At 40.8% G+C, this 16,426-nt stretch overlaps 1 protein-coding gene across 3 annotated transcripts in view; it reads right to left on the bottom strand.

Annotated features, from left to right (window-relative positions):
* USP22 (ubiquitin specific peptidase 22) overlaps positions 1–16,426 on the bottom strand; it is a 205,709-nt gene that overhangs the window by 36,279 nt on the left and 153,004 nt on the right. For all 3 annotated transcript variants that reach the window (XM_075899711.1, XM_075899712.1, XM_014575259.3), the window contains one exon: positions 5,596–5,765. In XM_075899711.1, the coding sequence (XP_075755826.1) occupies positions 5,596–5,765 (170 nt within the window). The remainder of the gene's footprint in view (positions 1–5,595; positions 5,766–16,426) is intronic.

The following is a 16,426-nucleotide window of genomic DNA, read 5'->3' as shown; positions in this document are numbered from 1 at the left end:
GCTCCTCGGATACCACTTCTCAAAAAGGCATAAAAACCCCTTTAGTCCCTCCTTTCATTCCCTTCATTCCTTTATAAATAATTAAAAAACAAAATAAAAAAAGAGAAAAACAAATTATTCTCTTTGCAAGTCACCTTTAATGGAATTTCCTCATTTAAAGTAGTTTTAAACACAGCTTAAAATAATTTCCCTCTAAAATGGCTTTGAGCACTGCTTGGCAGGTGATTGCAGGGAGAACCAATTCATGTAGTCTGAAATTATCTGTCCTGCAATTCACACTGCCCAGCTGTATACTATTTAATACGATTTCAAGAAACACTGCTAAACATTTTTACTTGTGTCCTGCACTAGCATTTTTACCCTGGCTCACGGCTACCTCTAGAAGGAATACAGATGCGATTTCTAGATTTCATCATTCATCCTTTACACAATTAGCACTCAGCAGCAATATACAGCAACCTTAATTTATCAGACAGAGATAGAACAGGTATATCTCACAGGCTATTCCACTGCAGGGATGCCCTTCTCCTATAAAAAAAATGGATGTACGGAGGTGTTCCAGCTACAGTAATGAACAGAAGTACTTAGGCAATCTTGCCTACCTACCAAATTAACTTTTTCTTTGTAAATAAGGGCCTAACTCCTTGTTTTAGACTCCAGTCCAACTGAAAAAATTAAAAGCTCAGTTTATAAATTAATTTTCAATTTAATAACCCTAAATAGACATGAAGTTTACAATGGATGATGGGGGAAGAATACATTTTGGTTTCTAATACTAATATCAACCTATGGTCCCTCAACACAGAGTAATATTTCATGCAACTAGGAAGATCTCAATTTCACAAGCATGGGTACACACTCCATGCCTGTTTCAGAAACAACAACTTATTATGATTTACTGTAAGGGCACACATTCCATGGAACTGTCTTTGGAGCTTTAAGGACACCATAGGATTGTGAGGTGTTTCTACTGTATAAAACTACACAGATGCTTTGCTGAGCATGCTGTATTAATCCCCACAATGTTTCCTACTTTTCTTTAACTCCTGACTCTATAAAAACTCTTGCCTAGATTCTCAAATAGAGAATACTGTATGTATCCAGTAAAGCCTCAATTTGTGTTGTTCAATATAAGTGCCTTCAACTACTTTTTCTTCTCCTTGCGTAGGTTTCAGCCGGAATTCATTTACTTTTATTTTCTATACAAACCATTTCAACAAAGCCTACCATCTTCTGCATTAAAGTAATAAATCTTCTCTTGCTTCTCTTAGCTGTACATCTGTTTATAAACTCTCTCTACCTTGTTGTACTGTATTCTTTTGCAGACTCTCAGTGGTGGGAAATGATGGGAAAAGAGAAGGCTTTGTTCTTTATATTGTGTGAGTGCATGCTCCACAACCCGCAATAACCCTCGAGTATTTCCACTATTCCAGTCACATAGTAGATGGAGAGAGACTCCCCTGCTAATCATGCCATATTGGTAAGGTTATGCCATAAAGTGAATACATATCGCTATTTCAAAAGTGAAATTGCAGTCTAGATGCAGTTCTTTCGAAAAGAAAAGCCTTTTTTGAAAGATCCTGTAAACCTCATTGTTTGAGGAGGATCTTTCGAAAAAGGCTTTTCTTTTCAAAAGAACCGCATCTAGACTGCGGTTTCATTTTCGAAATAGCGTTTTTCAAAAAAATGCGGTGATGTGATTATGCAAATGAAGCACGCGAAATTCAAATCCCAGCTTCATTTGCCATTTCAATATGTCTAACTTACATCCCTCTTTTGAAAGAGGGATGTAGTTTAGACGTACCCCAAGTGAAAAGCTAGTAGATGAATCCATTAAGTCAACTAGCTCAATTAACAGATTCTATACATTTTCACTTGTTTTTTTAAATCTAGTTTCAACTGTATTGACCATTCCCACATCCTTTTTATTCTTCCTGCTATGCAGTACAACTGGTTTCATTACATTATTATTTCACTGAGAGATAAACTGCACAATTTAAAATGTTAATAGATGCAATTATGCATTTTAAAAACAAACACCAGAGATCTGATGCTGAAATATTTGCAAAGCTGCGCCTAGTGAATTTACAGTGCAAGAACTATTCCCTTGATGTAAGCAGTGACAAACAGCTGACACTTTCATTGCTCACCATCAATCTATTTCAACCAGATGGAAGTTGTCACTTCTAAACATGCAAATGCAGTGGACATTTATCATGGAAAAAGTGAGAAACCACTGGTACAAGCTACTCAATTGATCCTAGACTGAAAAGGACATTATTTCCTTAGGGATCACAATGGGCAAAATTCACTCTGCTTTTTAGATTGCAGATCTCATGTTTTTAAAGTTTTCTAAGCTCCATTTATTTGCATGCTCTCACTACAGTCTCTGGCATTCCATTTGGATAAGATCAGGCCTTCAGGCAAGGAGGGTGGAGGAGCGATAAAATTAAACCCTGCCCTGATTATCTGACATTTAATAAGTTGTCCTGAGACAACAATATCAATTAACCCCAGAGGGAAAGCAAAGTAAAAACCAGATCACACTAAAAACCAGAGACAGTCTGTGAACTGCAATTCCCCTGATAATTAAATTGCAAAAAAGTCCTTTGTAAGAGCCACCACTGAATCTCTATTGGTTAGTCCACCCTGATGACTAGAAATGCAACAGGAAAGGAAGGCTCTTTTCTGTATAAATGTACTGGTGTTTTTAGTGAGAGGCCTGGAGACAAGCAGGTCGGTGAGTAATTTTAAGACATTAAATGGAAACGTGGGTGTGCAGAAATTAAAAAACACGCCCATAGGGAAAAGCAGCTCTAATAAAAATGCTGAGAGATTTACCAAAGGCAGTCAATAAAGGCAGCCAAAGGTAGTACAGATCGACCCTCACTGGTCCTGGACAAGGGAGTTTTCCAGACCAGGGAAGGTCTAGGGGAGGGGCACCTATCTCTCTGTTGGGATCCTCTCCCCAGCTACCTGGCACCACTGCCCTCAGCCCCATGGCTGCAGCAGCCCTGCGCACCCCAGCGGCCTCACAAGGTCCGGCAGCCCCAGTGGCCCCTGGAACTCTGGCAGCAGCCTTGCAGGTGTTTGTGGCCCAACCAGCCCTGCTGGCTGCAGGTTTTCGTACCCTATGGGCTCCGCTGCCCCTGCAAGCCGGCTCTGCTCCCAGCTGCCAGCAACCTCTGTGCTGAGGCTCTCTAGTCCAGTAACATCCGTGGTCCTTCCAGACCACAGATTTTGCTGGACCAGAAAGTCCAAGACCACATAGGTTCACAAATAAGAGAAAATATTCTTGAGTTGGATAACCAACACCACACTTTTGTTTTTAACTTCTAAGTGGCTGTATGGTAATTCTCTTTCCCATATCACTTACAGTATCCCTCCCCAACATTAGACTCTTACGATAACCTAAATATCTCAACATTATGGACACAGATCACTGCCGTCCTGTCTCTACAGTCTGATATTTTAAATAGCTATAATTCTACACTCCTTCCTGGCATCGTAAGCCAGACAATATGATTTACACAAGAATTGCTGAAAACAGATATAGATTTTGATTGGAGGAAAATGCAGGCTGAGATTTTCAAAACTGCCTATGGAATTCACAAGCATAATCTCCACGAAAATGGATGTGAATTGTGCACTTAAATCCTCTACGGGACTGGGATAGTCTTTTTGTTCTGGATTTGTCTGATGCCTTCGCACAATGGGATCCTGTTCCATGAATGGGGCTCCTACACACTATACCACTATAACTAAAAAAATCACCAACCCTGACTCCCTAGGCAGCTTTTACGGTCTCACTCCCAATTCATGACGTGGTAATCATTTCCTTTAGTCCCAAATGCCCTTTTTTAAAGTGCCAATAGAACATGAAAAGCCAGTGAGATAATGTAATGTTTATAATCAATCTGATGAAGGCACATCAAGACCACTGTAGATGATATTACTGCCTATATATACACTTGGCTTTTTACAATCCAACAGATTTACAAATGAATAGCCTACAGAAACTGGTATTTCCACATCACATCTGGAACACTTACTTACATAGAGTGGTATCCCTGCCTTTGATATACTGATGTACCATATCTAGTGTGGATTATCCAACAGCTGCTACACATAGGCACATACTTCCCTTTTTTCCTGTCCCTTCCACTTCTAACCCAACTTCCTCAGTAGTAAAACAGGTAATGAACCCACATACAGGAAGTTTAATATGTGATAAGTTAATGTTTGTAAAGCACGTTGAAAATTGTAAATCTCTATATAGAAGAGTAAAGCACCCTCTCAGAAACCAACAACTCCCTAGGAGAACACTTGAAAGGGGACTTCACTTCCCCATGCAAGACTGACTGATCTACAATAACCAGGAGAGTTATCTTTGGCAAACAGGGACAAATGGGTGAAACAAACAAACCTATGGAACGGCAGGAAAGAGATGCTAAGTGTGCCTGGATTGCTATGTGCTGCCATGAAAACTTTGCATACAGGCACTATTTCTGAAGCAACATATACCTACCTTGTAACAGCATAAACTATGTTTTTGATGAAGAAAAATTCTGAGCATTTCTTTTGGTTACAATGAAGGCAGGTCTCTTGCAAAGAGGGAAAAGGCACATGATGGATAAAGAAAGTTCATCTTAAAACCTAAAATCAAAGTCGCCTACAATCCTGTCATGTGGCCTAATATTTCTGAGTCAAATAAGACTGCTAAAGTACCTTCAATGCAGTGACTCAAAGAGGAAACATCTTTCAATGCCTATCCTGCAGCAAAGGCTACAGAGAGGATGTAGAAACTTCAGAAAGGTAAACTGTGAAGCCAGGCATCTCACTGAACAAAGGGAAACACACACACACACACACACACACAGGTGCTGACCTTTGTTTTTGCCAGTGGCCACTCCTTTATGTGAGCAGTGGGCAGAGCCTCAGGGGGAAAAGGCTGGACAGGGGTGGGGTCCACAACAGATTAATTGAGCCCAGTGGCTGCTGAGCACTCCCTATTTTTTTTCCAGTGGGTGCTTGAACTCTGAGCACACATGGAGTTGGCTCCTATGCATGTACAGAATGTACATACTGTACAAACATGGCTGCTTACAGCTACCTTCCTGCAATTAGTGTGTTTTGGTACAGAAGGGGACAGCAAATGTTTTTAAAGGAAAGCACACACAGAATTAAGATCCTTACAGTAGTTATACTAACTAATGTAAACTGATGCCTTAAGCTACAATGGCACACATTGCAATTTCACTCACTCTCTTTACTACCACCAGGGCCTGTTACAGATTCCTCAATTAAAACCTGGACCTTGTAACTAAGATGCATGCTGTCAGGTTTAACAGTGCCCTTACCAGGTTTCATACTTGGTCCTTACATAGACAATTCCTAATGACTTCAGTGACCACTTGGCCTGAATAAGGACCACAGGATTAGACTCAACTACTCTTTGATAATAAATTCACATATCCCTTTCATCACTGTATTCTGCCATCTGATAATGTAAATGGGATTTATTTACATCCCTCTCTGCATTAGAAAAGTTAAGGAAAGTTACACGATACTGCTGTAGTGGGGAACAGCACTCACCTCCTGAAAAAGTGTAGACATTTCACAGACCAGACATGAGCTGGGGCTTTGCATTTCACATTTGTGCCTGTCGGAGAGGAAGAAATCTCGCAGTAGTGGAGTGTGGGTAAGTGCCTGGACAATACAGTTCATAAAACATGTGTTCCCAAGATTGATTAGCCCTCGTAGACCTATAAAGACAGAAAGGGAAGAAGAAGTTTAAGTTTTGTTGAGTTCAAAACAAATGTACTGTAGTCATTTGCATCTTATGCTGCTGCAGGTAATGCTATTTTAATGTATTTAAAATATTAGGAGATTTTATATCCAATAAGAATTTATGACTAATTCAGCCAGCAAAACACCAGAAAGCACTACAAGTTTAATTACAATTTTTTTTTTGTAGTGGGGATTTTGTGGGGGCTAGAGAGGAACCTCAAAACAAAACCCCATAAACAACTGAATTGTTATTTATGTTACTGATCAAAGAAGTTAATGGTAAGAAAGTATGGTAACAGGCCTACTCCAGACACCTAAAAAGGCATATTTTGTCAACATGCCATAATGTTGATCCTCTGAAGCAAATAAAAATATTCCCAGCTTAACACAAAAGATTTTCTTCATGTAGGGACTTAGGCCAAGAGATGCTTCTATAATTTTATTAGGAAACATTTTATCTTGCAACAATTTTCTTGTCTGAAATACACGGTAGATCACAGGAAGGTGGTTGTTTTTCCTGCCTTGCTCTGCAGATGAGGAGATGATATTGATGATGGCAGACTGTAACCAGGGCATTAGGCCCTGTTTATAACACAGTGCTAATTTAAGGGTGCTCTGTAAATCAAGTAAAAAACTCTAAAAACATTGCTACCTAACTCAGCTCAAATAAAAGACAAGTGAACATTAACTAACAGCACAGAATCTGAGTTCAAACCCACAGAAACCAAATGCATTTATGCTCTGTAATGCCCAGAGAGAATATCTTGTGCATGAAAGCCAGGATGCTTAAAGAAAACACTCTTTGTTGCACACAATGAAGAAACCAAACACAAGGAAAGCTTTTCAGTTATTTGCACAGTTCACTTCAGAAAATCATGCTCAGATCCTAGTTCATCCCCAGATTCTGACATGACATAACCTCTATGATATAACCGTGAGACAGAAAGTAAAGCATCATGAGGACGAGCATGGTTATTTTAAATATACAATAACCCTCAGAGAAACAACAATAGAACAAGAGAAAATGCATTGGTGGATCCCTCCACAATTCTGATCGTAGTTACAGGTAAAATGAACGCAGTTCCTCCTGTGAAATACAAATGGAGCAGTTGAAGGCACTGCAAACCAGAGAAGAAATCATCTGCCAAAGCTGGAGAATTTTCCTGCCATTCCATGAAAAACCACCAGATGGCAATGTGGAGGCGATTAAAAATTCTGCAGTTCCCTCACAATACACCAGATGGAAGCTAAAAGGCCTTTTGAGCACTTTCACCAGAAGGGGTGTGTGGTCCCGTTGCTAGGTTACTATAGATATTACTGTGTTGAGCTGCATATTGAATTTAGGTGATAGATACACAGCTCTCCTAAACCATCCCTCCAGCATGCAATATGACACTGCCCTGTACCTCCAGATCCTATTGCTTCTGTTTATCCCAGCGCATAGAGTTTCCCATTTACATCACAGTAATTTCTGTCGGGCAGGAAGCACACTGTAATCATTTGTTTTATTATCACGCTGGGAGGCAGAGCAGCTGAATGAGCCACATTAGCAACTTGTTAAATAGTTAATTTGTCGTAGCAGACTGAAATAAAGTATGATGCTGCAGCCAGCACAACAATCCTCTGACTCTCCTGCGTCTCAGTGCATCATGTTGAGATACAGAGATATTCATGCTGGGGGAAAAGTCATTGTTTTTGCTTGCTTAGCTACTTCTGTTATCACTCTTTTTAGAACTAACTGTATTTGCTGTGCAAGGGCTGAGGCCTTGGGAAATTCCTGGCAACGAATATTTAGCACTTGTCTGTCTGAGCAGCAGTGCTTGTCTAAGACCAGAGAAAGTCTCTTTCCACTTTCCCTTGAAAACATTAGCCCCTATAATTAGTGACAGAACTGAAACTAACTCTGTGCTATACAGACAGATCTCTATTTAGAAGGAAAAAGTGGTATTGCACCTAGGTATTTATATCCCATTACTTTCATTTTTGGTGACTGATTAAGTGCTTCCAAATAAACAGTACAGACAGGTTTTTGAATTCATTTATTGAGCACTACATATTACGCGTCTCTGGTTGAACCTTGCTTTGCTAGGACCACAGACAGCACTTTCTTCAAGATTGTCACCAGAAGTCAAGCTGCAGATTTCCCTAGTCAGAAGGCTGGTGTGGTAACTCTCCACATGCTTTCACAAGTTCTTTTGTTGTCTGTTTAGCATGCATCCAAATGCGGTGCTTCATACGGAGCCTTAATAGCTTGACTGAGCTGAGATAGGACGACCTGTAACACACACAGAGAATGCTGAAATTTAGACGCCCCAGACCCTAATGAACACTTTGCAAAATGGAGTTTTGTAGAAAAAGAGGTGGACTTACTTGGCTGGGGTTACACACTCACTTTAGCCCTGAGGCAGCAATGAAAGCAGCAGCCACAGTATGCTTTGAGTTGTTTTCTGAAAAGAAATAGTACAGTGCATTGAATTAGAAGATACTGCACCACAGATAAATATTCTCCTGCAATGATTATGGTATCCTTACCTTGGAGAAACACTGTCAAATGTTATGTACATAAAGTCAACTGAGGATGGGACTTGGTTCAAAATATTCCTGTTTGTAATTCCTGAAAAAGAAAAAAAAAAACATTAGCTGAGGACATAAGAGGTACTGCAAAATGAAATAGAAGGGGCTCTGTCTCCCCTTGCAATCTGCTTCCAAGAATTTTAGTGACTATTTTGTGATGTCTAAGACAACTAAAATATTTGGCAATATGTTTAACATGCCTCATATTCACTAGAAAAATAATAAATCCAGAAACCTCTACTGCATCATTCCTCCTTGCTTGTGGCAACCATTCTTCTGTGTCTAACGATGGGACAGTGCCTGTAGGAAGGAGTGGATACATTTGTTAAGACTGCCCATTGTACTCAACTTTGAGCTAATATAACTGGCTGCTGGGTTGTGTTGACTTTTTGCTGCATTTCACAGTACCTTAGCTTTCTATGTGTCCATCACTCTTGTGGGGTGGACTTGAGAAATGCAGTCATAGAAGATGTACAATACATACTGTAGGCATAGAGCTTTGTGTTCTGGGTGGTGAGATAATTCTGTATAATGGCATTGATTTCCTTTTTAATCTTACTGTTGGAGAAAGGAAGAATTGGAAATAAATGAGTAATACCACTGTCAAACAGGCATATCATAATGCATAGTACAAATGCAAACAAAGGAAAAAAAATCTGCGTGGCCACTCTTCAGCACCTTATGGTGGGTGTCTCTTTTTAGCAATCCATCACACAGCGGACAGACAGGATGAATGAAGCTAGAAGAAAAATAGGTCTTCAGCACCTTGAGCATGGATTGCACATCTGAGAACTATGCCTCTCTTTTTCCTTTGTTCTGAAAATTGGATGCTAATCAGCACTTCCTTTATCTTAGTAAACTGTGGTTCTTCATGTTTCTTCCATCAATGTATCTTTACAAAAAAATTGCTTTTTGTAGAGAGACCTACAATATTGTACTACCGTATAACATCACAAGAATGTGTGGGGAATCAGAACATTGGTTTTTTTTTGTGACCACACCAATTCAGAACATCTGAAAGGAGGACCACAGCCAAACAATGCTGTAAGTTCACAAGCACTGCACATCCAATCAAGTCTCTAATTTGCTTTTTGGCAAAGACATAATTTGCGACTATCATCGTGTTTCTGGGTAGGAAAGGCCAGGGGACAGGCCATTTGGACAAAGAGGTATCATACGGAAATCAGTAAGTATGCTCAAATTGGAGAGTATGAAAGCATGAATTTTACGTACATGTCCCTGTTTGGTAACGTTATTAATTAGCGCATATAACTTTTAGTTCTCTGTCTAGCCTTAGCAGCTTCAAACAACTCTGGAAGCCAATACAAGTAGAGAAAGTACCTGCAAAAATGCTTGAGAAAGTGATCCAAAGTTCATCCCTGAAAATAAACAGGAGGACTTGAAAATGAATATTTCCAGGAAAAACAACTGGCCACTCAAGACAGGCCTTCCATACTACATCCTCGCAGTGACAAGCACAGTATCATTACCAGGGCTCAACAAATCAGTGCATCTACTCACCTGCGGCGAGTAGTTTTCGTCTGGTCGCCCCGATCACCGATGGTGCGTGCATGCACAATGCGGGTTTGGCGCATGTGCAGTGCGGGGCTGGCAAGCGGATTTTGCCGCGGTTTGTCAAGCCCTGATCATTACTGTACATCTTCCTGAAGCTCCATTTTGGGGCACACTGCCCAACTACTCAGCAGCAAAGAACCCACAGCCTTTCCTCTGCTACTATAATTTCTTCCATCCTGCTGTGTTTGTTTTAGGTGCAGACAATATATTACCAGACCAGATAAGTGACTACGGATATCAAGTAGGTTGGAATGGATACCTGTTACTGTCTCCCAGTATGCCAACAGACACATCATCTGTACTAATGGTGGCTGATGTGATGATAGTGCTATAGGTCAAGGGCTGCTGACCCACAGAAAAATCTGTCAGGGACCACACACAAATGAGAAGTCCCCCACCCCCTCCAAAAAAAACCCACCCCAACCACATAAATCCTCATTGATGTGGCCCCCGACTGAGGAGAAAGATATTCCCCACACACACTAGAGCCTAGCGGGCCCAGGTTAGTAGATTTTGTGTGCTCCAGCCCCGTGGAGTGGTGGGGAGAGGGCAGAGGAGAGAGAGGGATGCGCCAGCATGGGAAGGAAAGAATGCTGGGGCAGGAGCCCTGAGCCTTGGTGGCTAGATTCAGGCAAACCAGGGGCCACATCCAGCCACTGGGCCTTAGGTTCCCCACCCCGGCTATAGGTATTGACAGCACTTCAATCACAGTAATAGTAGCTGAGCACCTCTCAAATATTTTCTAAATTTACTGGGCCAAGCTTAGACTCCTGTGAGGTAGGGAAAATTATTACTCTCATGTGTAAAATGGCACCCAAGTCCAAATCACACAGGAATTCTGTGGCAAAGCTGGAAATGGAACAAAATCTCCACAACTCCAGTTCAGTATCTTAACTACAAGACAGTTATTTCTCCCTCTGTGTTTATGGTCACTTAATAAGGCTACTGTGGGCAGCAGGAATTCTGCATACTACAGTGATGTGTAGAAGATGCTTAGCCAAAAGGAGTTGATAATCAAGTTCATGTAGGTTTGTATCTAAAATTTCTTGTAGCATGGTTTGTGCATGAACTAGAAGATGATAGCTGGAAATTCGTTTAGTTTGTCAACAGTTTAACACAGAACAATAAAATTTCACCACAGCCAACTTTAAAAAAAATTCAACAGCAAACCTCTAGACTAAATCATCGATTCTCCTTTTCCCTCTAATTACCTCAAGAAAACACACTGTAACAGTCTACTACAAGAAAAATGCGTTTCAGCAGATGCTTGGGTGTCTGGGAAGGTACACTAGTTACCTTCATCAAACTCTAATACAAATCTTTCTTACACAGTTAGAGTTAGGATGCTGAATTTGTTTATGACCACTATTTTTATTACTCATTTTATGCTTCTAACAGCCAATGGCAGCATATATTCTGATATGGAAATACCCCACAATTAATTCTGAGATTCTACTGAGTTCTGCCAACGTTGCAAGTCACTTGTTTTTGGTGAGATGAGGGAGGAAGAATAATTTATTGTTTCAGGGAAACAATAACCAGTGAGAATTATTATTAGATTTTATGCCTTCTTTGCATTTCAAAATGTTATCATCAAGATGGATGCTGTTTATTTTCTTTACATCACAAAAAGCAGTGCCAGTAAAACTGCAAATTGATATCCAAATCTTAAAAATGTTCTGACTGCTTTGAGAAATCAATTTCTCCTTCCTCTGTGTACGAAGGTGGGTAGTTAAAGTGAAATATATTGGCTCTGTGCTGCTTGCACTTTAAGTTGAACATCTCCAACTTGCCCAGACAGTAGGACTAATTGTCATTGATCCAGGCCCAGTCAAGAATTGCATCGTTAAATGAAGACACTCTTCGAGAAGAACCAGGTGAGAGCTGAGCTTCACACATCAGAAAAAATTCCACAAAGCTTTGATGGGGGAGAAAGGATAGAAGACATTTGGATGACCTGGTACATTGCTGAATTGAAACACTAGTTCATGAACTGTACTGTGCTGCTTTATTAGAAGGACCTCTGCAGCAATCAGTAGGTTTCTCTCTGGGCTTTGGTCCAGCTATATTCACAAAAGGGACAGATGTTGGATGTTTTTCCTTTCACATGTGCTTAAGAAATTCACAGGATTCCCTCCTGCCCAAATATTGTGATGTTCTGTAGCCTGCCAGAGCAGAATAAAAAAATATGCCTGGACCAACTGCCACCTTAACAGGCAAAACTGAGCTGTCTGACACGCAAGTTATGTTAATTATATTTAACCTCTGAATAACTGAACTTTGGATTTTGTAGTTGTAAGGAATACAATATTAGACAAATAATGTCTGCATAATACAGTGGTTGTTACAGGCAAATGTGCAAAAGAGCTAAATTTCAAATACTGAGTCTACAACAATCTACACACAAGACCTGGATCATCAGTAAATATCAGCTTGTTATTAGCGGTAAGCCAATTTATCTGTAAAGTGACCTGCAATGATACAAAAATGCCCTGCAGATGGCAGGTAAGCCACAGCAGAAAGGCAGTTATTTCCTATTCAGAGGAAGGTTAAAGACTTCTAAAAATAATCTCAAAGTGAATTTGCTGTGGCCCTGTCACAGATTAAAGCCAAATCTATTCTTTTCCAGATCTTTGCCCTGGGACGTATAGGCTGGCTTTGTTAGTCTAAGAGATGTACTCATCACCTAGTCCCCAGAAGAGCTAGATAGGAACAGCAGCATGATTTTTGCCTGACCCTGCTACTGGTCAGTCATCCATTTGCTGGGTGGGTCATTAACAGCTCATCTCTCTTGCATTGGCCAATTATGGTTCAGCGAGTTAGCAGATGGTGATGTCACATAGAAAAGACTCAGAAGGGCAGGAAACAGTGCCAAAATGATCCCTCATAAAAGGCAAGTAATGAACTGAATAAATTCTGTCCAACCAGAAAGTAGTTACAACACAGAAAACTAGATTCCAGTATAAATGGTCAATTTTTAACATGACAAATAGTTAACAGTGGTGTCCCAAACATTTACACTATGACTGGTGCTATTTAGTATAAAAATGAACTTGAAGAGGAATGGTGGTGAACAATGAGATGGAAGAGTCTGTAGATGACATAACTGTTTAGACTGGTCAGGTCTAAAGGTGCTGTAAGAGAACTCCAAAGCAAAGACAGGTGATCTGAATAGCACATGAAAATCGACATGGACAAGTACAAGGTAGTTCAGGACGGCAGGAACAATATGCATATGAATTATAAATGGTGAAAGTTCAGGAAAGGATGGTCTAAACGTCTTTGAGAACTGCTTGTTGAAGACATGAGATCAACATCCAATGGCAGTCACAAATACCAACAAGACAGGAAGGCTGAAGCAAGAAAAGAAAACTATTACATAAAAGATATGGTATGACCTTGCCTTGCGCTTTGTTCAGTTTTGGTCATTTCAAAAGCATACAAACCTTAGATAGAAAAGGAACCCGAAAGGGCAATGGATTTGAGTCTTGGAGATATTTCCATATGAGGACAGATTAAAAAGATTAAGACAATTTGGTTGGAAAGATGAGTAAGAGATGGCAAGATAGCAGTATATAAAAATAATGGTCTAGAGCAGTGGTCCCCAACCATTAGAGGTTGCCGGGCCCCAGGGGGGCGTGGCCATTCACCCGCCGGGCCCCAGGGGGGCGGGGACACTTGTGTGCCCGGGGCCCCCCCCATAGCCACGCGCCCGGGGCCGGCGCTCTCCCCCCGCCAAGCGCCGCGCGCCCAGAGCGCGGGTGGCCAATCCGCGGCGCTCCTGTGGCCGGCACTCACCATGCGCCATGTGCCCGGGGTTGGCTCTGGCACCGCGCATGCGCCACGTGCCCGAGGCCAGGCCAGCCCCAAGTACTTGGCGGGCGCACACAAATGCCCCCGCGGGCGCCATGGCGCCCACGGGCACCGCGTTGGGGACCACGGGTCTAGAGAAAGTCAATGAGAGTTGATATTATATCTTGTGTTATAATCCAAAAACAAGGGAATCCTCAACTATATTAAAAGGCAACTAATTTATCACTAATACTTTGCACAATGAGTAATTAAACTGTACATAACTCTCAGCCACAAAATTATAATTAGGGATAGACCTTACCAGGTTTTCACCTAAGAACTCTCTATAAAACGTCTCAACTGTCTAGTTACACTAGCTAGAATAAAAGTTTATATGAAATATCAATCTTCATGCTTCAGGATATAAACAAGCACTAACTGCTTGACGTCAGAAATAATCTTTCCCATAAGCATACTACTGCCTAATCAGCTGCTATGGGGATCTTACATTTCTTCTCCAAAGTGCTTGGTATTGGGTACTGAGAAACTGGGCAGCAGTAACTAGACCTTTTGCCTGATCAGATACCCGTTTTTCTAATTCCTAATGTGCTCCAGGCTGCAACAAAACACCCCTCTCCCATTATCACTACTTGATTAAACCTAATTGAAGTATACTCCTCTCCCATTTTTCTCAGTGCCATTGAAGAACAACTCATGTATCCAAAATAGGAAGCCAAATTAAAATTTAACAGACTTCTGATCTTAAGATTCCATGCTTTGTATTTTAGCAAGAGCAGCAGCTGTCCGCTTTGGATTGTGTGTGCTCCAATAAAGAAAACTAAACTTTCCCTTCTTGTTATCTGTCACCATGTTAGAGGCAGCACCCACAAAATTATATGATCATTCGTACTTTGCATTACCCACATCTATTATGACGTATTACTTGTGCAATGCAATTGTTGAGTTTCACTAAACTTGTGCCGGCTGTTGCTAGTTCCTTGAAACAGAAACTCAAGTTTGAGAAACTGAGTTCTCTGCTCAATGTAGCATAGTGAGGTGTATACAAGTAGTAGGTTATTTGTAGATTGTTGCTGCTGTATCTACTGGCAATTAGGTGATGAAATGTATAATCTTCATAGCTGGTTAAGGGACATGAATTGGCACTTTAGGTCCAAAACTTATTAACTCTTTACCATTTTAAAAGGAGCACTGAAATAGTTTGGATTTAAACATCCCTCTGAAGAATTTGCATTGTGCTGTAATGGATGAAAGAATCAACTATGGCAAGGGCTTTCACCATTGACACTTTTTTGCCTTCCTATATTCCTTCCCTGTCTTACTTTCAACCACCTCTCCTTCCTCTTGGCTCCTTTCCCTCTCTCTACATTTTCTTCCACTATTTGATCTGAGGAAGTGGGTCTGGCCCACGAAAGCTCATCATCTAATAAACCATCTTGTTAGTCTTTAAAGTGCTACATTGTCCTGCATTTTGCTTCAGCTACCCCAGACTAACACGGCTACATTTCTATCACTATTCTACATCAATTGCACTCTTTCCCATATCCATAAAGAATTTATACTCAGTCATACTGCCCTCTTTTAGGCTTTTTGTGTATACATCCCCTTCTTATTGCTTTGACTTTCATGCAACCTTTCTAATGTGGCTTCCACCCTCTCCTCTCCATTTAGTGACTTTTTTGGGAAGGTCATATAACAGCCTGATTGTCAAGTATAAGGGTTAAACTTATGTTTATTCTCCCATCTGCTCCCTTGATTCACTCACCTGTGGATGCTGCCATATCATTCTTTATCCCTGAAATCACCTTCCTCTGCCCTAGGCTCCCATCTTCTCATCTCTCTCCTGTAATCCACTGCTTCTGCACAGCATTTAACAGCAAACTTACCTGAATGTACTGCAATCTCCACTTCCATTTCTTTAATCTAAAACAAAACTTTTAAACCAACAAGGAGGTCCCGAAGGGCTTCTGCTCTGAGCTGACTTGTGTCTTCCAGCTGGCTTCTGAAGCTCAGCTCACAAAAGAGCTCTAGAGAACAGTGGGAACTGAACAGGTAATGTCCTTATATTTTAATTTGAAGAGTTATGGAGTAAAAATAAACTAGTTGGCAACTTCCTGTAAAAAACTTTAACCTGTTCCTAAATTTGGAATGGGTCCATTTTCCTTCTTGAATACAAGTATAACTTATACTGTATGGCTGTGTCTAGACTGGCAAGTTTTTCCGCAAAAGCACTAGCTTTTGCTGAAAAACTTGCCAGCTGTCTACACTGGCCACTTCATTTCACTTCCCACTGTCTGAAATCAGTGCTTCTTACGGAAATACTATGCTGCTCCCGTTCGGGCAAAAGTCCTTTTGCGTAAAGCTTTTGCGCAAAAGGGCCAATGTAGACAGCTCAGATTTATTTTGCACAAAAAAGCCCTGATCGCGAAAAGTGCTTTTGCGGAAAAGCGTCCATGCCAATCTAGACGCTCTTTTCCGCAAATGCTTTTAACAGAAAAATGTTCTGTTAAAAGCATTTGCAGAAAATCATGCCAGTCTAGACGTAGCCTATAAGTAGTTACTGAGGAAGACCGCTAAAAGAATCTGAAGGAAGAGCAAGTCAATAGAAAACAAGAACAACCAGGGCCAATAAAAGATAAAACTAGAGGACTATTTTAGAGCCATTACACTACAAACC

Source organism: Pelodiscus sinensis, chromosome 16 (genome assembly GCF_049634645.1).
Source record: "Pelodiscus sinensis isolate JC-2024 chromosome 16, ASM4963464v1, whole genome shotgun sequence".
In the NCBI taxonomy this organism is placed as follows: domain Eukaryota; kingdom Metazoa; phylum Chordata; order Testudines; family Trionychidae; genus Pelodiscus; species Pelodiscus sinensis.
Note: the sequence above shows the minus strand (reverse complement) of the source record. Positions and strands in the feature narration are given on the sequence as shown.